This window comes from Poecilia reticulata, chromosome 15 (assembly GCF_904066995.2).
Source record: "Poecilia reticulata chromosome 15, P_reticulata-male-v2, whole genome shotgun sequence".
In the NCBI taxonomy this organism is placed as follows: Eukaryota; Metazoa; Chordata; class Actinopteri; order Cyprinodontiformes; family Poeciliidae; genus Poecilia; species Poecilia reticulata.
Window position 1 is genome coordinate 30,734,110 of NC_088844.1, and position 20,884 is coordinate 30,754,993.

The 20,884-nt window shown below is 49.5% G+C and overlaps 2 protein-coding genes and 1 long non-coding RNA gene across 4 annotated transcripts; 1 reads left to right on the forward strand and 2 right to left on the reverse strand.

The window, feature by feature from the left end:
• Positions 1–2,849: 2,849 nt before the first annotated feature.
• On the reverse strand, positions 2,850–5,128 carry LOC145555083 (uncharacterized). Its single transcript, XR_014091164.1, has 3 exons — positions 4,410–5,128; positions 3,933–4,225; positions 2,850–2,911 (listed from the first exon to the last, which is right to left on the reverse strand). It is a non-coding gene; the product is annotated as an uncharacterized LOC145555083 (long non-coding RNA).
• A 2,878-nt stretch (positions 5,129–8,006) lies between these two features.
• LOC103477396 (very long chain fatty acid elongase 6-like) lies at positions 8,007–12,307 on the forward strand. The gene is made up of 4 exons (XM_008430495.3): positions 8,007–8,979; positions 9,800–9,931; positions 10,451–10,602; positions 11,157–12,307. Exons 1-4 carry the CDS (start codon positions 8,876–8,878, stop codon positions 11,576–11,578), a joined length of 810 nt encoding a protein of 269 aa, XP_008428717.2. The 5' UTR covers positions 8,007–8,875; the 3' UTR covers positions 11,579–12,307.
• A 2,513-nt stretch (positions 12,308–14,820) lies between these two features.
• LOC145555084 (ferroptosis suppressor protein 1-like) lies at positions 14,821–19,131 on the reverse strand. Of its 2 annotated transcripts, none has more exons than XM_081616348.1 (10): positions 19,021–19,131; positions 18,711–18,858; positions 18,394–18,568; positions 18,208–18,323; positions 18,008–18,127; positions 17,842–17,934; positions 17,072–17,180; positions 16,818–16,970; positions 15,218–15,418; positions 14,821–15,156 (listed from the first exon to the last, which is right to left on the reverse strand). In XM_081616348.1, exons 3-10 carry the CDS (start codon positions 18,566–18,568, stop codon positions 15,005–15,007), a joined length of 1,119 nt encoding a protein of 372 aa, XP_081472474.1. In that variant the 5' UTR covers positions 18,711–18,858; positions 19,021–19,131; the 3' UTR covers positions 14,821–15,004. The 2 variants fall into 2 exon arrangements, with proteins under 2 accessions (XP_081472474.1, XP_081472475.1); XM_081616349.1 differs by having other exon boundaries at positions 18,937–19,070.
• Between the last annotated feature and the right edge of the window lie 1,753 nt (positions 19,132–20,884).

Consider the following 20,884-nt stretch of genomic DNA (forward strand, 5'->3'; position numbering starts at 1 on the left):
TGACAAAACTTTCTGCAAGCTGAACAGAACAAACTGAAGTTATTATCTTTTAAACCTAAAAAGAAGCGAACCAGAGTTATAGATCTAGAGTTTAGATAAAGAGTAATAGATCTAGAGTTATAGATCTAGAGTTATAGATCTATAGTCAGCTTCAGTTCTTCCAGTTGGAAACCAGAGATCAGGCTGACCTCTGACCTGACGCTTTGGTCCCACAGTGACCTTCTAGCAGCTGCAGAACGTTTCCAGGACCAGAGGATGAAAGTCTCAGATCAGAGAAACTCATCCAGGCTTTGATTCCTGCAACCAGAACAATCAATCAGGTTCTGGTTCTGCTCTGCATCCCCACAACCAGAACCAAACAGGAGACGCAGCATTCAGCTTCTATGCACCACAGATCTGGAACAAACTTCCATATTAGTGAATGATGTGTGTCCTTTTAGTGAGGACGGACAGCCGACCCGTTGTCCATCCCAACCAGGCCAGTGAGGAACCACCAGGAGGTCCAACGCTGCTGGCTGAGGACAACATCTAAATATGTCTGTTTCTGATACAGGTTTATTGCGATCAGACATTCTCCCCAAACACACCGTGGACCCGTCCCGCCTCTCCCATCCGTCCAGCCAACCTGCATCCCAGAACCGCCGTCCGTAGTACCGTGGCTGGACTGGCTGGAGGTTTTCAGGGGACACGCTGTGTCCCAGGCTTCCTGTGACCCCACTGGAGCTGGAGGACAACGTCCCGGGGGGTGCACCATGATCCTGAGTCTCTTTCTGGTTCTTGGCCATTCCTAGAACCAGCAGCTGGCACTCCTGGGCCAGCTGTTTATGGACTCCTCGAGCATCCGGTCTACAGCACTGATCGCTGCTCTGAGTGTGAACTCCAGAAGACGACTGATGGACAGTTTGTCCTTTGGAGGTCCACCTCCCGGCAGACACTCTGCCCTCTGGCTGGATGCGTTTCTTCTGGGACCTCGGGGCTGGATGCTGGTGACCCGTCCAGCAGATCATCATGCTGCCTCTGCTCCAGGACCTGAGGTCTATGGTCTCTGGTGTGCTGGGTTGACTGATACCGGTGCACGTTGGACCCATCTTTAGATGGTGACGATGTCCGCGTCAGTCGGGGGTCCAACATGGGCGACCCGGAAGCAGGTACCCAATCCACCTTACTTAGCAAGGCAGGAGACACTGGTGGAGCTCTTTTGGACGTTCCAGGGAATGCGTCCTGGTTTCGTTTGAGGTAAAAATGTTTCTGGTTTCCGATTCTGGTTCCAGTTCTCCGTCTGCAAAGCCTCAAGGGGAGATTGCCATAGAGGAGATTCTTTTGGGAACGTCCCTGAATGTTTGGGACTCTCAGATCTCACAGAATCAGCGTCAGAGGGAGTTGGAGAGGGGGTCCATTTGTAACGTCTGTCTGCAGAACCAGCAGAGATTCTGTTGGACTCTCCAAGAAACTTACAATCCAGATCAGAGATGGAGTATGGAGAGATGCTCCTCCTGTCACTGATGGGACTGTTTGCATCGCTGGTTCTGCTGCTACAGCGGGACAGATGGTACGGACTCCTACTGCGGGGATCATTGGAGTTGAAGCTCACAGGTTCTGCTGCAGGATGACTGGTGCTGGTCCTGGTACCAACACCATGGCAGGAGCTCCCAGCTTGGTGCTCAGTCCTAAAAGGAATCTCATGCTGAATGTCTGTGGGTCTTCCTGCAGGTAATGGGGGGTGAAATTTATAGGGCAACCTGTGACCATCTTCATGCAGCCAGGACTTCTGTGGGCTTTGAGTAGGACCTTGTGGTCGGGCCATTGAGTAGAAAGAATCTCCGGTTTGAGCACATAGGCGGTCAGACGCAGGACTTCTGGGTAATCCATTCACTGAACCATGACAGAACCTTCGATCCATCTCCAGGAGCTCAGTCCTGGACGGTAGGGTCAGAGTACTGCGGGACAGGACGGGTGATCCACCCAAAGACCGGCAGCGAGGAGGCTGAGAGGGTCGAGGTAAGATGGATTGTGGCTCCCTGAAGCATGGCCTGCAAACCTGCGTCTTAGTTTCTGGAGACCCAAACTCCTCTAAGGCCCGGTGGTAGCGTCTCTGGCCACAGCATCCATGGTTGCCTTTGAAAGGTAGGGTTGCCCCATGAGGAGTCTCTCCTGGGCTGCTGTTGGTGGCTGTTGCCATGTAAGGTTTCATCGTCGTACCATATTGGGTCACTCATCCTCTTCGTCAGATGAGCAGCAGCTGCTGGCCCTCGGTTCTTCTGTTAGGATCCTGTTGGTGTGCAGCCATGCTGCTGACGCTGCCTTTCTCTATGTACCCAAAGGACACCAAGACATCCGTCCATCTTCATCCACCGTCTCTGGGACCTCACAAGACCTGGAACGGGTGGTGTAGGTGGAGGGGACAGTCAGCCAGTGTGAGGATGTAGAAGATTGAAAGGAGGGATCAAAACTTTCATCCAAAGTTTCCTGATGGTGTAACTGGGCTGCAGAGGAGTGAGGGTTCTGGAGCTGGAAGCTGACTGAATGCCTAGAGAAGACTTAGGGGAGCAGTAGTTCGCCCTCGCTGAACAGCGCGGTACCTCCGGAGAAAGATCTGGACTCCGGTTTGGACTGGACTGGCTGGAGCTCCTTTGGGAGTTAGAGACGAGATCTGAACATTGCAGCATCAACTGGTTGGTTCCACCATCGCCTCGGCCCAGGAACTTCTCATCCTCTTCCGAAACGGACCGGACTTCCACATACAGGTGGAGAACTTTACCTGGCTGAGACATAGTGGCCAGTTTAGCAACCTGCTCCTTCCTGCTAGCTAAATACGCAGCGGGGTGCTGAACTTCCATGAACCAGCAGAACCTGAAGCCTATGATGTTTGGTCGAGAGAGCAGCAGGTCCATAGTCCATCAGCTCCTACAACCTGCAGCGAGAAAACAAACCGAAGAAAAGTCCGTCAACATCTCAACTCATCAAGTCATTGAGCTCAAAGTTCTCCGTGTTTGAGACTGAACTAAAAATGTTCTTTACACCCAAACCTAGACTTCTAATGTCTGAAGCAGTTGTCTAAATCCACAGGTTGGACTTCTCAGCTGCTTCTCAGATCCCTCTCTTCCTGTCTACAGCCTTCACTTCCGGTCTACATCCTTCACTTCCTGTCTACAGCCTTCACTTCCTGTCTACATCCTTCACTTCCGGTCTACATCCTTCACTTCCTGTCTACAGCCTTCACTTCCTGTCTACATCCTTCACTTCCTGTCTACATCCTTCACTTCCTGTCTACATCCTTCACTTCCTGTCCAGATACTTTGGTTTGACTGACAGAAAGTAACGCTTATTGTTAACTTGTTTTCCTGTGTGACGTCTCTCTGAGTTGACCGGTTTTTACCAGATGCTGACCTCTGACCCTGGCTTACAGCTATACTGGTCCCTGACCATTGAGACGGGCTGGAGGTCCAAACCTTCAGGTAGAGAAACAACTTCCTACTGAAACAGGAAGTTCAGTCGGAAACTGAACAGGAAGGCTGAGGAGTTCAACTCTGCTTAGAATGGTCAGGTACATGAACTGGACTGAAACCGGGTCAAACCAGAACCAAAGTCCAAACAACAAACAGAACCCTTAAGGTGGACTGCAGAGTCCAGACCACCTAAAGAGACACCAGGAAGGTTTGGATCCCAGGAGGAGCAGAAGATTTTCACTGTGTGTGTGTGTGTGTGTGTGTGTGTGTGTGTGTGTGTGCCTATGTACTCTTGGTCTGATAAGCAGTTAGCCCTACTTTTCTTGGACTCCGCTAATAGGATTCCCTCACCATCCCCTCCTCCTCCCAGCATGCATCATTCAGGGGCTGAGACACACACACACACACACACACACACACACACACACACACACACACACACACACACACACACACACACCTTTGCATGTGCAGCTGTAACCTTACCCGAGTGTCCTCTGTCCTTACTGCTGCAGTGACGTCTCCTGTGTTGCCGTGGTAACCTCCATTTCCTCCTTCCTCTCCTCAGTAACCTGGTCTTTCTCGTCCTCTTCGTCCTCCTCTTCCTCTCTGAACACTTGTTGTCTGCAGCAGAGCCGGCTCATCGTGGATTTACAGACTCCTCCTCTATCTCCTCTTCCTCCAAAAGCTGTTAGCCCCGCCCACCTTCCCTCCAGCCAATGAGCAACTGAGTTGGCTGCTTCAGCCAATGACTGGGTGGAGGGGGTGGGGCTACAGACCTGATCAGGAAACACAAACACTCTGATCAATGAACTGTGATGTCACTGTGCTGCATTCTGATTGGCTGAGGGCGTCTCACCAGGCAGAACCAATCAGATGCAAGCTGGCACCAATCAACACAATCGAGTCCCTGATTGGTCAGAACGAGACGCTACTGACCACACCAGCAGAAAGCAAGCTTACCTGAGGTGAGCTGAGGTCAGAGGTCACTGAAGAAAGGTGGAAGTGAAGCCGATGTCAGGTTGGTGGCTGCTGGTTTCTGCAGAACATCTGATCCCAGATTAATCTTTTCTCCAGGGTCACCGGGGTCACCTGGAGCTGCTGGCGGCCTCTGGTTACTATGGTGACTCCCTCCTTTTAGGCGCAGCAGGGGCTCATTTGGTTCTGATTGGTTCTTCTGGACGACAGTTGGGTCGTTGACGTTTGGATCGTTATTCCCTCTGGTCCTGGATGCTTACTTTCGCCCAGTTGTTATGACGCGTAACCATAGCAACAAGGTATGTTGTTATATTTTTACATCAGCTTATCAGCATCTCAAAAACTGAAATTACACCTGAACTTTGACCCCAGATCCTGAGGAGCTTCATGGATGCAAAAAGACAAAGGACATTAAAAACCATCTCTAACAGTTTTCTATTAAGACAGATTTAAAGAGGAGCAGCAAAAGCAGAGGAGGTGGATCAGTAGAGCAACAAGAATCTGGTTTCTGCTGCCAGAGCCCTTTTCTGATTCGCTGCAGCACTGACTGCTACAGGAAATCCTTCCTGCCCACAGCATCACCATCCACACCGACTCTTAAAGATGACACAAGATCATTCACCTTTGGGATAAACAAAGAATTGATCAAATACATTGAATCGAAGCTGAAACTAAAACTTTAACAGAAATTTCCCCCAAAAATGAAGTTGATGTTGGACAATTAAAAACAACACAACAAAAGATTTAAACAGGAACAGCAAATAACTGTAGCATCACCTGAACTAATTATAATTCAGGTGAAATCAGTGAGAGCAGCAGGTGAGGAAGAGGAGGAGCAGCCTCAGCTCTTCCTCTGACTGGACCCTGAGACCAGCTGACCATTATGATCAGAACCCCTTTATTAAACACTTCCTGTGGTCATCCACAGCTCGCCTCTGATTGGCTGAGCTCGGACTCGGTGTGTATTGATCTGACTCGAACTGTCCTCTAAAGGTCACTGGACCTCCTGCATCCCAGAACCAGGCGGATGGAGCCGGTCCAGTTCGGCATCTTTCTATAAATACCATCTGTCTTATTTGTTCATTCATTATTAGAAATAACATTTTAAAGACGAAACTCCTCTTTATGCTCCATTAAACAGTCGTGTCGCTCTCAGCTGGATTCGGGAGCAAATATCTCCTTTCAGAAACTGGGCTTTTTATTATTTTTACAGTAATATTCGGAACCGAGCTGCACTATGTGTGCTATTTGACATTATTCTGTTTAATAAAAGTGTGTTTTATGATTCGGCTGGCAGTTGATCTCTGAATGCTCATCTTTAATGCGGACATTTCCAGGATCTCCTGGTTGTTGCTGGAGGCGCTCAGCAGGGTGGACCGTCTCTTCAACAACACCAGGGTTTGAAAAAGTGGGAATGTTACTTCCAGAAAAAGTTCTTTAGAGCAGTTAAATCAGCGCCGAATTGTTCCGGAACAACTTTTATACCGACCCAGACTGCACCGGAGTTCTGCCGCAGGTTTAATCCAGTAAACATGAGAATAAATTGAAATCTTGATGTATTTTAACCAAGTTCCGCGCAGCGGTGTCTTACCTCCAGCAGCGGACAGAGGCTGGGGGCTCAGCGGCCCCTGGAAGAGCACAGAAGTGCGGATATGGACTCGTCCTGCAGGTCCATCCCCGGTACTGGTGTCGGTACCGCTCAGAGAGGGCAGCTGGGGCAGTAACGGTAATCTGCGTTGTCTCGCGGGGAGAGAGAGCAGAAACCCGGCTGGGAACGGGAGGACGGCCTGCTGGCTCCGCTTGGCGCTCCGCTGGCCCTCCGCTTCACACACTTTAATTTTTATTTGATTTATTGATATTTTCCAGGCAGCGGCTGCACTTTAGTTTACCTTCTCCACGGTGACTTCAACTTCCGCATCGTTTGAGTGACGTAGCGTAACGTCAGGCTGGACCAACCAATCAGAGAACAGGAAAATGTTTTTAAAGAGAATTTAATTTTTGTTTAGAAAACTGATTCCTGAACGAGAAATTACATAAACATTTGATTGTTTTCAGGAAGCAATTCAGAGTTTATTGAAAATTAGCATGTTTGGCAGCTTAATAATTGATATTTAACTTAAATCCGCCTGTAAAAGTGGCCCTGGGCTGTTTTTCTATGATCTGAATCGGGATCATTTTCCTGCTGCTGAACCGTAAAAGCAGCCCAGCGTTCAGAAAGCTGCAGTTCCTGCTGAGCTCCAGCAGGGGGCGCGCATTCCCCACCAGGATCAGGATCTGTCTGGTTTTACACAGAAGCTCTTCAACACGATGATGATGATGATGATGATGATGATGATGATGATGATGATGATGATGATGATGATGAATATCAGATCACAATAATAAAATGAAACATTGGTGTTAAGATCCTGTGATATACAAAGTCAAATAAATAAAACTGGTAACTCGGGGTGCTGCGGCGGCGCAGGGTCAAGGCACGGCCCATGTGCTAAGGCTTTAGTCCTCATGCCAGTGGCTGCGGGTTCGATTCCCAGTCTGGTGACATTTGTCTCCCTCCTCTCCTATATCCCTCCTTCCTGTCAGGCCAATAAAACAAATAACTTCATACATAAATGGGTAAAATAAAAACTGTGCCTTTTAAGATAAACACTACCATTTTCTTAATGTGCAAAAATATATTAATATATTTAGCAAAGGGTTACAGCAAAAGTACAAATATAACAGGATCTGCTTATGAGATAAAGTAAAATTTCAGAAGTTTCTGATTATTAAAATGAAGAGGCAGTGAATGTTTTTCTCAGATTCTTTGAAATTATTAAATGGTTATTTTTTTCACTCCATTTCTTACTGTGGACATCATATTTTGTTAGAATTATACTTATATTTATGATATATTTAATTTGAAGAAAAGCCTGAATTGCTATATTATGACAAAATAAAACTTAATCTTATTTACTGTGAACATTTTCTGATCTGCAGCCTGAGAGCGAAGAGGTTTCACCTCTAGATCTCTGAGAATAAAGGATTTTCCTCTTAGTCTGATTTTCTAAATGAAATTCACATCATTTCTGACTCAGTGTTTCATTATTGGTTCATAGGAAAATTATTTTACAATTAAAAACAAGGAATATTTGCAATTTTGATTAAATCATTTTCTTTCCAAATATTTCTGTCAGGATTTTTTGCAGATCTGACCCAAAATGTCTCCGTCTGGTTTCATCATCAGAACCTGAGCCGACTCTTCCTGCTGCTCTGGTGATGTGACCGTTTACCTGCCCTGGGGTCACCTGGGGTCACCTGGGGGTCACCTGGGGGTCACCGGGTCACTGCAGCTTTCTGGTCGGGCTGCTGGTTCCAGCAACAGAACGCTGTGAATCTGATTCCTGATTGGCCGCCTGTCCAGGAAGTGGTCACCCCATCTGGTTTTCACCAGGGTGTCCAAGCTGAGGTCCGGGGGCCAGGTGTGGCCCATGGAAAGGTCTCAGACCCAAACAACAGATCGGATATTTAACAGAACCTTTAAAATCTGTATTTTAATGAACAACAAAGTATCACAATCTGCTTTTATGAAATATAAATAATATTTAATGTTTCCTTATTGAAGCTAAACTATGAAATGAACCGGAGCTTCATAACTTCCTCTGACCGTCGCTCTGCCTGGTTCTGGTCGGTGTTCTGGAGCTTCCTGCCCGATCCGCAGAATCACCATCAACCTTCAGACATCAGTTTATTCTGATCATTCGCTGCACCAATAATCAATATTGATCAAAGAATAAGGGATCTGCAGGTCCGATGTTCTGAGTGTTTCCAGAGTTCACGGCGTTCCTGCTGGGAATGTTGCCTCCGGGTTCATCCTGCGCGATCGGCGTTCCTCAGCCTGCTCTTCCTGTTGGTCTGATGATGTCACTGATCATGTGACTGTTTACCTGAACTCTGACCCGTGGGTCGACGCCGCTGTGCCTGGTTCTGGTCAGACGCCTGGCTAAGCGTGAGAAGGAGGCGCCGCTCTGACGTCCAGGAAACATGTTGAACATTTCAGATCCGCCAAACGCAGCTTCACGTTTCTCTGAGTCCATCTCAGGACCTCCAGCTTTATCTGCTGACCCGTTGAGGCCCCCGGCCCCCATGTTGGACACCATGGTATACAAACATGAAAGTTGAAAGTTTTAAACACTGAGATGATTCATTTCCGGTTCAGCAGCAGCTTTGATCTCCTCATCAATAGTTTTCAGGTTCTGTGTGAAGCAGATCATCATCTGACAAAATCCGTTTCCTCTCGTCCTGCTGGCAGACGCGTACGGACCGGTGACGTCACCTGGTGAGAATGACCGAAACGTCGTGGCTCACCTGGAGGCCCCGCCCCAAGGCTTTATAACGAGGCGGCCAGGTGAAGGGGGCAGACCGCAGGAAGCAGCGCTCTGGTCGGATCGGACCTCCAGGATTTGGTGACGATGCTGCAGATGAACGAGTCGGAGCTCCAGCTGCGGCTGGTGGCGTTCAGCTTCGAGACGCGCTTCGATGAGCGCGGAGCGATCCAGTGGATGCAGGACAACTGGTGAGAGCTGCTCTTCTTCTTCTTCTTCTCTCGGGTTCCCCAGCGGGGTCAGAGGGTCAGGGGAAGGAACATCTACCTTTAAAGTTCCGGACTCCTTTAAGAATCTCCACTTCTTTAAATAATACTGACTTAAATTTAGAACACCACATCCATCTACAATGATCCAGGTAGTTTAACTACCGACCCAGTCCAGACTTTGTTTCGGCTGACCCACTCGGAACCGAGAAGTCCGTATTAAGGCGCAGTTTCACTGAAACCGGTCTGTTTTAATAGAAACTGCTCCAATGAATCTGTTGCTATAGCAACACAGTCACTAATCCTCTGGTGTGTTTTCTGTTTATGGGGGTCTTTACTGGTCCACTTCTCAAGCCGAATGGAGGAACTGACGTCACTATTTCAGATAAAGATTAAATATATTTTAGTAATTGAGGCTGAGAACGGAACTGTCTAAAATCTGGAAATGCCTCCGATTTATGAATGAGGTTCGGTGCTGAAGGGATTAAAGGGGCTGGACTGAGGCGTTATGTAAGCACGTGCGTTCAGAGGAAGGCGGCGGCAGGTGAGGCGCCGTTACGTCACAGACCCGGTATGATTATTCGTGGATCCGGTCGGACCGGTTCCTGTCCGGAATGCAGTCCTGATGAAACCTGGACGGAACGTGCTGGAATGACGGACCCGCCGGAAGTTCATCAAAACATGTTTACAATGTTGGCTACGCGAAGTCACGTGATGGTGTTTGAGAACCTGGAAGGTTTTTCACGATGTTCTGATGGGTCTCAGCGGGTCTTCTGGTTCTGATGACTCTCCTTCTGTCCCGCAGGAACAAGTCGTTCATGTTCAGCGCGCTGTACGCCGCCCTGGTGTTCGGAGGTCAGCACTTCATGAAGCCTCGGCCCAAACTGAACCTGCGGCTGCCGCTGGTCCTCTGGTCGCTGAGCCTGGCCGTGTTCAGGTAAGAACACCTGGAACCTGCAGCAGCTCCATCTGGCCAAAGTCCATCCAGAACCAGTAGAAACCAGGCGGGACGCCGCCTCCCTCCAGACTACACCCGTCTCCATAGTAACCAGGTTTTGCTTTGGGTCCCCACCCGGATTCCTGGCTGGGCGAGTTGGTGCTGCTGACGCATTGCCATGGCAACGGGCCCCACACCTGCAGCTCAGGTGTGTTTTGTTTGGAGCGAGTGGAGGTGTCGGCTCACCTGGTTCAGAACAAAGGTTCCTTTCAAAGCATCTGGAGTCGGTTCTGTTGACCCAGAGGACCAACCTGTGACCCGCCTCATTGCATTGGTATCAACCAGAGGTCCGGTTGGTTCTGATTCCCGCTGGGCGGGTCGGATCGGTTCTGAGATCAGATGATGTCATCAGGAAGTTTCTGTGAACTCTTCGGTGCTGACTAATTCCTGGAAGCTGTGACCAGCTGCTGCTCCTGTGGCTTCCTGTCCTCATGGCTCCGTTTCCGGTTCTGCCCTCAGCATCATCGGAGCGATCCGGACCGGGTCCTACATGCTGCACATCCTGAGCGCCAGCGGCTTCAGACGCTCCATCTGCGACCAGAGCTTCTACAACGGACCCGTCAGTAAATTCTGGGCCTACGCCTTCGTCCTCAGCAAAGCTCCAGAACTCGGTCAGTTGATCCTCAGTGAGAACGGAAACGGACCAGAAGATCCGGGTTCAGTTCTATGATCGGGTCGGTTTGGGCCACTTTTAATCAGCAGGATTTAAAATGTTCTGTAAGGTGAATGTGAACCGGGTCCAAAGCAGCTGCATTAATTCTGACCCACATGTAGCGGTGGCCACACCTCCTCCAGTCAACCTTTAGCTTAGCTCCGGCTAACTGTAAACACTTGAACCTATTTTCCCCGATAAATCCTAAAGAGCTAATTTACTTGACTGTTAAACTTTTAGTTAACCAAAACATCAATTCAGACTTTTATCAACTGTTAGTAATTCAAATAGATTTTTATATTCATGCTCTTATTTTGAAGGGGGTGAAGACAAAAATATGTGTGCTTTAGCATTAGATAGCTTTGACTAGCTACCATATTGGAGTAGTGCATTAGCCACTACCGGTGTAGCATTAGCAGAACTGACGTCTGATTAGCGATTTGGGTTAGCGCAGCTAAAATCTTGGTGCGCACCACTAAAGTTGCTAATGTGTTTCTGTTTTCCGTCTCCAAGGCGACACGGCGTTCGTGGTGCTCAGGAAGCAGAAGCTGCTCTTCCTCCACTGGTACCACCACATCACGGTGCTGCTCTACTCCTGGTACTCCTACAAGGACATGGTGGCCGGCGGCGGCTGGTTCATGACCATGAACTACAGCGTGCACGCGCTCATGTACAGCTACTACGCCGCGCGCGCCGCCGGCTACCGCGTGCCCCGCCCCTTCGCCGTGGTCATCACCAGCGCCCAGATCGCCCAGATGGCGATGGGGCTGACGGTCAGCGGCCTGGTGTACCGCTGGATGCAGCAGGGCGACTGTCCGTCCCGCATGGACAACATCACCTGGGCCACGGTCATGTACCTGAGCTACCTGCTGCTCTTCTCCAACTTCTTCTACCAGACCTACCTGCGCCGCGACGCCAAGGCCAAGAGCCAGTAGGACCCGCCGGACCGCAGGGCGGCGCTGCTGAGCTGAGCTGACGCAGCTAATGAAGGGAAACCAGCGCAGAAGACGGAGTCAGTTTGTCTGGGAAGTGAAGGCGCGTTTCAGGACCCGCTGGTTCCGGACTGCAGGTCCAAAGATGGTTCCGATCTAAACATGAAGCTCAGCTGCTGAACAGAGGTCCGAAAATATTCACGATATTTTGTTTAAATTTATCAGCTTTGGACCCAGAAAATGTTCTGAACCATTTTTACCTTCATTTCCAAATATTTGAAATATGTAAAAATATATATTTATAATCTGAACCACTACAACCCGTCTGGTCCGATTCACTGGTTCTACTGGTTCCCGCTGAACCCATTTTGGCTGGCGAGAGTTAACCGGGTCAGAACTGGAACTTAAACTTTTACTTCTGTAAATATTTCCATCAGTTTGACTTTAAAGTGTCAAACTTCTGATTCTGGAACCGATGAAGGCAGCTGATTGGCTGCTGGACGGTCACATGTCTCACGTGACTAAACTCATCCTGTTGGAGCTGGTTCTGGTCGGTGTGATTGTGGAAACGGGTTGGAGTTCTGAAGGAAACCAGCTGTGACGTCACAGCTGGTGTCCATGACGAAGACGATCTTCCACCAAATGATCACCTGGACGTTTTCCTGGGAGGGAAATTGGGATATTTATGGTTATTTATTGTTTAAAATGTAATAAAATGACTTTTTCAATTTGTTCATTTTGGGTTTTTTCTAGTTTGGTTCATCAGCATGAAACAGAATTACTTACACAAAAGAACTTTTATTAAAGGAAAAATTAAACCTGACCCTTAACTGAGCTAAGATGAAAAGCCTTTTGCCTCCACAACACTCACAAAATAAAAAAAACTATTATTTAAATAAACCCAAAACAACCTTTTAGGAAATAAACCATGTTTAAAAAAACTGGTACACGAAAACTTTTATCTCAAAAATCCAGACAGATTACTGAAACCAAAAACTATTACTCCAAAAGACAAAACACATGTTTAGAAAATAAACCTGTAGGAACAGAACCTCCCCAAAAACACTCAGAGCCCAAAGCTTAAACTGTTGAAACATACAGAAAAACTTACTGGAAGAAAAACTAACTCTGAAAAAATCTAACTTCAGGAAGAAAATATTCAAACCTCGACTGTTTCCAAACCCAAAAGTTAAGGTAACTAAAACTTACCGGACAGAACTCAAACCATTACAACTAAGAACCTCCCTATAAATATAATACACATCTTGTACTTAAACTATTTTAGATCCAAATAAACTCGCCGCTCTATTAGAAATTACAAAATCCATCCTTAAATCAAAAACCACGGATAAATACAGATCTTAGTTAAACTCAGTACTAAAAACCTGAAAATCAGAAACACCCTCAAAGGGACAAAACCAAATCCGAATCCTTAACCTTTATAAATAACATAACTTAACTCCAATCCACAGGATTTGGATCCCCCCACTCCATCTATCCCTCCCCAAACTCTCTCCCCCCCTTTACTCCTTTTTCAACTTCTCTCCCACTTCCCCACCCTACACTCCTCCTCTCCCCCCATTCCTCATCCCTCCCTCCTCCCCTAAAAGTTTTTCCCACTCTTTTTTCTTCTCCATTCTCCTCCTGCCTCCCCCAAGACTCTTCTCCCCCCCTGTAGATTGTTTCTAAGCCAAACATCCAATAAAACGTCCACCAAGCCTCTAAAGCTCTGGGGTCAAAGTTTATTTACGCAGGCAAAAGACGGTTCAATGTCCAAACGTCTAGATTATTCTGGATGGTTTATTTTCCCATTTCAGCAAAACAATTAGAGTCCAAACTTCGTTGCTCTCATGCTGCCTCTGTTCGCTCTGGTAAAAACCCAAAGGCTGCTGGTCCTTCAGGACCTGCACTGACGACCCACATCACTTCCTGTTTACTTAGAAAACAAGCGAGAAAAATAACAAAACAAAAACAAATAAAATTACAATTATTGACCTACAAATAAACTCTGCAAATAATACAAAAAATATACTTTTAAGAATAAAGTAACAAAAATTCAGATGGATAAAGAAAAAACTGAAGCATTTAGTAACAAATGATGTGAAACTATAATAAACGGGATTGAAATGAAAGAATGGATTATAACTAGATTATAAACGGCATTAAGACTCATTCTAACAATGCAAAGATAAAATATCAGATTATTGCAGGACAAAATGAAATGTAATATTTTATAAATAGAAAGCTGTTTATAGAAATAAACGACTGTAGAGACAAGTTTACATTTTTCAGAATAATTATAAATGCATCTGATTATTATCTAAATAACTAAATGTTTATTACAATGTGTCATTTAAATGTTATGATGTATGAGCTCAGAACTGCATCAACCATTTAACATTGTAATAAACTCAATGTTGTAAACAGAAGTGGATCAAAATTAAAGTTTGAATTAAGAGAGAAAAGTTTGAAACTGGAGGGATTTATGTGTTAATATGAGTTAAAACTGTTTTACACCTTAAAAAATAAAAAGATTTTCATCCAGGTTATTTTCAGTTCAATTAAAAATCTCAAATATTCAGAAACTGCAGCCGGACGTATAAAACGACTTCTTCTTCTTCAGGTCCGGATATCAACAGATTCTGAAATATTATCAACATTTCTCTTAATTCTGTCTTCTTTTCTTTTTCATTTTATGTTAAAAATGACTGAAGACGGTATGAATATCAGAGGATGAAACCTTTGGCTGATCAGAATGTCGCCGCTCAGCGCCCCCTGCTGGCGGCCTCTGAACTGCAGGCGGCGCGGAGGCCTTCCTGCAGGTGAGCAGCAGAAACTCACCTGCAGCGTCAGACAGGAAACCAAACTAAACGAGTTCAGTTTGAAACACCGCCGGGCAAAAAGCCCAACACTAAATAAGACAAGAATTAAAGCCAAAAGACAAACCCTGAAATCAAAATGTTCAATCAGTTCAACCTCTAGTTGGAACATGAAGGTCTGTGAGGATTTGGGTTTTCAGTGTTGGTCGAGTCTGTCGTCCCGTTTCCTCGTCTATTCTGTCGTTTTCTGCTACCAGATGTTGAGCCTCTGCTCATTTGTGCTGCCTGGATTTTATACTTTGACATATTAATCATCATTTATTCATCATCCTGGGTCTCCGACCTCTCAACCTCTCACATTTAGCTTTAAGGGAATAAAACACTAATACTTCTGAACATAAAAGTGAAAGTATTTAAGAACCAAAACATTTTCAACATGTTGAGTTTATTCAGTAAAAAGTTGTTTATAATCAGAGGAAGAGAAAAACATCATTTTGGACGATAATCATGAGAAACAGCTGCTAACATGTGATCCTGCTGTTGAGGTCAGAGGTCAGAACGATAGGCACTAGGTGATGCTGGTGATCCTCAGGCGTTTCCACGGCGACCATCAGGGCTGCTTCTGCTGCATCTCCCTCCAGCTCTTCCACAGCAGCAGGTCACGGCTCTTCCCCAGGGCGACCAGCCAGCGGGGCAGCCGGACACCGTTGAACTGGCCCACGCCGTCGTCTCGGCCCATCGCCAGCAGCATGGACACGTAACCTAGCAACCGCCACAAGGTCAGCGAGGGTCAGGCGACTCGTCTGCCTCAGGTGGAGCCTACCTGTGCGATACGGCGTCAACGGCTTCCCGCTCAGGCTGCTGATGATGTTGGACACGGCGACGTAGGCGTGGAGGCCGGCGTGGTACGCCAGCTTCGCCTCGCGCAGGTCGGCGCAGTCGCCAACGGCGAAGATGTTGGAGAAACCCTCGACCTGCAGGTACTGGTTGACCTTCAGCGCCCCGTCAGCAGCTATGCTGCCCGCTGGACGAACACACAGTAACAGGCTATTAACCGATCAATATCTGATCAATATCTGATCAACAACAGATGGGACCGTCAGCTGATAGGAGGTCCCAGAGACTAAAAGCAGCTAAATCCCCGCAGGCTGAAGCTAAGCTAGCAGCTGATCCTGTAGCAGGAAGTGAAGCTGATCATGTTTGTAAAGTCAAAATGAACAGCAGAAATTTGGCTCATTTATAAAACAGTCATATTTTCATTTGTTCTCAATTATAATATAGTGTGCAACTAACTAGCATCACACCAAGCTAAATATTTGCCTTGCTAGCTAAACATTTAACTTATTGTGTAGCTAAATATTTAGCCACACTGATACCTATAAACGAAAGAGTGAAAAATTAATCCCCATTTCCTCTCATCAGTTAAATCTCCCAAATTCCTTTGTATACAGATTCTGGTGGCAGCGAGCAGCAGGAGCCCCCCGGTGGGCCCCCAGTAGACCCACAGCGCCCCCCAGTAGACCCACGGCGCCCCCCAGTAGACCCACAGCGCCCCCCAGTAGACCCACAGCGCCCCCCAGTAGACCCCCAGTAGACCCACAGCGCCCCCCAGTAGACCCACGGCGCCCCCCAGTAGACCCACAGCGCCCCCCAGTAGACCCACAGCGCCCCCCAGTAGACCCCCAGTAGACCCACAGCGCCCCCCAGTAGACCCACGGCGCCCCCCAGTAGACCCACGGCGCCCCCCCAGTAGACCCACAGCGCCCCCCAGTAGACCCACAGCGCCCCCCAGTAGACCCCCAGCGCCCCCCAGTAGACCCCCAGTAGACCCACAGCGCCCCCCAGTAGACCCACAGCGCCCCCCAGTAGACCCACAGCGCCCCCCAGTAGACCCACGGCGCCCCCAGTAGGACCCCAGCGGCCCCCCAGTAGACCCACAGCGCCCCCCAGTAGACCCCCAGTAGACCCACAGCGCCCCCCAGTAGACCCACAGCGCCCCCCAGTAAACCCCAGTAGACCCACAGCGCCCCCCAGTAGACCCACAGCGCCCCCCAGTAGGCCCCCAGTAGACCCACGGCGCCCCCCAGTAGACCCCCAGTAGACCCACGGCGCCCCCCAGTAGACCCACAGCGCCCCCCAGTAGACCCCCAGCGCCCCCCAGTAGACCCACAGCGCCCCCCAGTAGACCCCCAGTAGACCCACAGCGCCCCCCAGTAGACCCCCAGTAGACCCACAGCGCCCCCCAGTAGACCCACAGCGCCCCCCAGTAGACCCACAGCGCCCCCCAGTAGGCCCCCAGTAGACCCACGGCACCCCCCAGTAGACCCACAGCGCCCCCCAGTAGACCCACGGCGCCCCCCAGTAGACCCACGGCGCCCCCTGGCGGATCCACGGCGCCCCTGTGGGCCCCCCGGTGGACCCACCCAGGCTAGAGGCGTAGGCTCCAGAGTTGACCCTGATGCCGGTGCAGCAGATGACCAGGTCCGTCTCCAGAGTCTCCCCCTTGTCCGTTCTGACCTGCAGGTTCTTCTGGGTCCGGTTCAGTGGCAGCTCCGACAAGTTGGACACCTTCTGATCTGAAACACAGCAGCAGGTTGTCCGGAACCTGGACAGAACCAGCTAAGACCTAGTAGCTAATGGCTAGCGGCTAACAGCTAACGGCTAGCAGTTAGCGTACCCAGAACCAGCTCCACTCCCTTCTCCAGCAGAACCTCCTTGGCCTGCTGCCTTACGCTCTGGGCCATCAGCGGGTCGGCCAGCCCGATCCTGGAGTGGATCAGAACCACCTGGAGGAGAAACAGAGGTGAGGACAGAGTCCAGAGCGCCGGGTTCTGGAGGTTCTGGAGGTCCAGACCAACTGGGTTCATCTACAACAGAGGTTCCCCAGTTTTTCAAAATAAAAGCATCAGAGACGAGTTTCTCCGTTCAGGGGAGGTCAAGTCCAACAGGCCAGGATCGGACCAGGTTCTGGAGGACTTGAGCACCGCTGACACAGAGTCACATAATTCTTGATATTTTAAATAAATGTATTTATTATAAATGATAAAAATATTTGCTAATTAACTTAACGGCAGATTTATGCATTTCTGTCCCTTCTGGGCCTCCGTACCCTCAGGCATCACTTTCATTCTGCAAATCATTTTGTGACCCAACCTTGGAGTCTCCCGACCCCCTAGGGGTCCCGACCCCCCAGGTTGGGAACCCCTGCCGTACAGGAACCACCCAGCAGCAGAACTCTGAGTGACTCGGTTCTGACCCGGTTCTTGGAATCAATGAAAACGGCTCAGAACTCAATCCGGATCCAACAGAACCTTGAGGTCCGGTGTGAACCAAATAACTATGAACCCGTTTCAGCAGGGCCTACAGAACCAGAACCTTTCATACAGACTGAAGGGTAAAGTTCTGTTGAGTACCGCTGAACCCGACCAGAACCAGAACCCGACCCACCTTCTTGTCTGGATACTCCGTCTTGATCTCAGCCGCCATCTCCACCCCTGTAGCTCCGCCCCCGACCACCAGAACCGAGTCCGCTGCCTGGATCTGGACACACAGAACCAGGGTCAGCAGCGTCCTGTCCCACCATGTCCTCTGTCCCCCTCACCCCCCGTCTCACCTGTCCCACCATGTCCTCGTACGCCGTCACGCCGTCCTGCAGCGACGCCTCTGTGTTGAACTTCCCAGGGAACGGACCATCAGAACCAGTACACAGGATCAGGTGGGAGTAGTGGACCTCCTGCGGTAGGGGGACACCTGTCAGAGCTCACCTGGCCGGCAGGGGGCAGCAGCCGCCCTCACCCCGCTGCCCCTCCTCACCCTGCCCCCCTGGAGAACCACCAGCTGCCCCTCCGGGTCCACGCGCTCCACGCGGCCCTGCAGGAAGCTGGTTCCGAACGTCTCCGCATACGGGATGAAGGTCCGCTGGGCGAAGCCTGGGGTCAGAGGTCAGAGGTCAGGGAGTACAGAGGAAGGGGGACAGCGACAGGTCGGAGGGGTCGGTACCGGGCTGGACCGAGGCCCGCAGCGCCGCCACGTTGTGGTGGAAGGAGTCCCGGAGGTCCAATAGGGTGAAGCCGAACCCGGCCGAACGGAGCTGCTGCGCCGCCGCGATGCCGCCGAACCCGCCGCCAACCACCACCACGTGGACCCCGTCCGGAACCGACACCTGGGCTCCCATCTGGAGAGAAACACCCAAACACTTCAGCACCGGACCGCCAACCGAACCTCAGAATCTCGTGCATAAATCTGTGCAGAGCTCGGCCTCTAATTGGACCCGGTTCGCTCTGTTTGGTGGATCGGAACCAACCCTCAGATCCTACCTGTGAGAAGATAACTGGTTCTGACTGGACCGGTACCGTTCGCCAGGAGTTCTGCAGAACCGTTCGGATCCTTCAGGTCCAATCTGGCCCCGCTGCTGGTTCTGCTGGGTTCTCTGTACCACTGGACCGGTTCCCGGTTCTGAACGTTCTGAATGAAGGAGGGACAAGTTCGGTTCTGACCCGGTAAACACGTCGGTACCAGTGGAGACGCCCAAAACCCCCGAACCTCCTCAGCCCGTCATGAAGTCAGTTCAGAACCCAGCACGAGTCTCTCCAGAACTCTGTGACGTCACGCTGGACGTGAACTCACCTGCCGCAGGTTCGGAAGTCGGATCCAGTTTCAGTCCAGTTGATCAACAGCTGCTTTTTCCTCGTTTGGCCCCGCCCTCCTCTAGCTGACGTCAGCAGCTCTACGCCAATCAGGCTCCTCATGAAGGGAGGCTGTGGTGCGTTCAGGGACCGCAGGAAAACAAAACGACCAGCAGAGCTGATGTTACAGAACCAAAGTTCTGTTGGGTCTGTTCTTTATGAAAGGATGGTTTCGGTTCTGATGATTTGTGGGTCAGAACCAGGACACTGTGTTCACTGAACATGATTTTATTTCCTACTAGTTCGCTTTGGGCTCGTCAGTGATCGGTTCTGATCCAATCAGCGGCTCTCCTGCTGACTCAGCATTTTTTCTGCTGAGTCAGCGTCAGGAAACTTCAAACCTGTGACGTAATGGGGGGCAGAAAGGTCAGGAGGTCATGATGTAAGCGGCGGGTTGTCCAGAACTCCCACTGGACCTTCATCTGTTTCTACTGGGAAATCTGACTGGGAGCAACATGGTTCTGGTTCTGGTTGATCCCGGTTCTGTATCTTCCTCATCTAGAACATCAACAACATCAAACACCAAAGGTTCTGCTTCACTGAGGAGAACCGGCCAAACCGGACCTGCAGCGCTATCAGAGAGAAGATCAGAACCAGGCGCAGCTCAAGATCTGCTCCAGTTCTTCTAACCCAGCACCACCAGCACCACCAGAACCACCAGAACCAATCAGAACCACCATCAGAACCACCAGAAATACCAGAACCAATCAGAACCACCATCAAAACCACCAGAACCAATCAGAACTACCATCAGAACCACCATCAGAACCACCAGAACCAATCAGAACCACCGGAACCAATCAGAACCACCATCAAAACCACCAGAACCACCAGAACCAATCAGAACTACCATCAGAACCACCATCAGAACCACCAGAACCAATCAGAACCACCAGAACCAATCAGAACCACCATCAAAACCACCAGAACCACCAGAACCAATCAGAACCACCATCAGAACCACCAGAACCAATCAGAACCACCAGAACCACCATCAAAACCACCAGAACCACCAGAACCAGTCAGAACTACCATCAGAACCACCATCAGAACCACCAGAACCAATCAGAACCACCATCAAAACCACCAGAACCACCAGAACCAATCAGAACTACCATCAGAACCACCAGAACCAATCAGAACCACCAGAACCATCAGATCCACCAGAACCATCAGATCCACCAGAATCCCACTCTCTGCACGGTCTAGTTAAAGCATCATGGTACCGACCTGCACAGGCTGCAGTGAAACCAGAACCAGAAGTGGTCGGACCAGCAGAACCGGTTCAGCTTCATGTTCTCATCAAACTGCAGCTGCTTCTCCTCACATCCTGCTCCAACCTGACCAGAACCACAGTCCACCGGGCCGACCCAAAACCTGCCAGAACTTGTGATGTTGACCGTTTTCCTCAGGTTTACAGTTTGTGTGGAATCAGACATTTTTATTTATTTCCCAGCAGAAGAACCTAAAAACTCCTCCTGAGGTTCGATGATGTCAAAGCAGTTTCTGCAGCAGCGCCAAGGTTCTGATGACCTGCGTTTTTACTCCGTAACGGTGACGTCATTCCGTCAGAAAACGTTCTTCTCTGTCCTCCTGTAGTTCAGACCTGCGGTGTTTTACTGCCCCCCAGCGGAAGAATTGTGCTCTGCACCATGTTCAAGTCCGACCAATCAGAATTCCATCAAGTCGGCAGCAGTGACAGCAGCACACCGGAAGGGGTTGCTTCTCCTACCAAAATAACAGCTGGCAGATTTTTAATCTGACCTGTTCATCATTCTAACTGGCTAAACTGGTTCTGTCTGGAG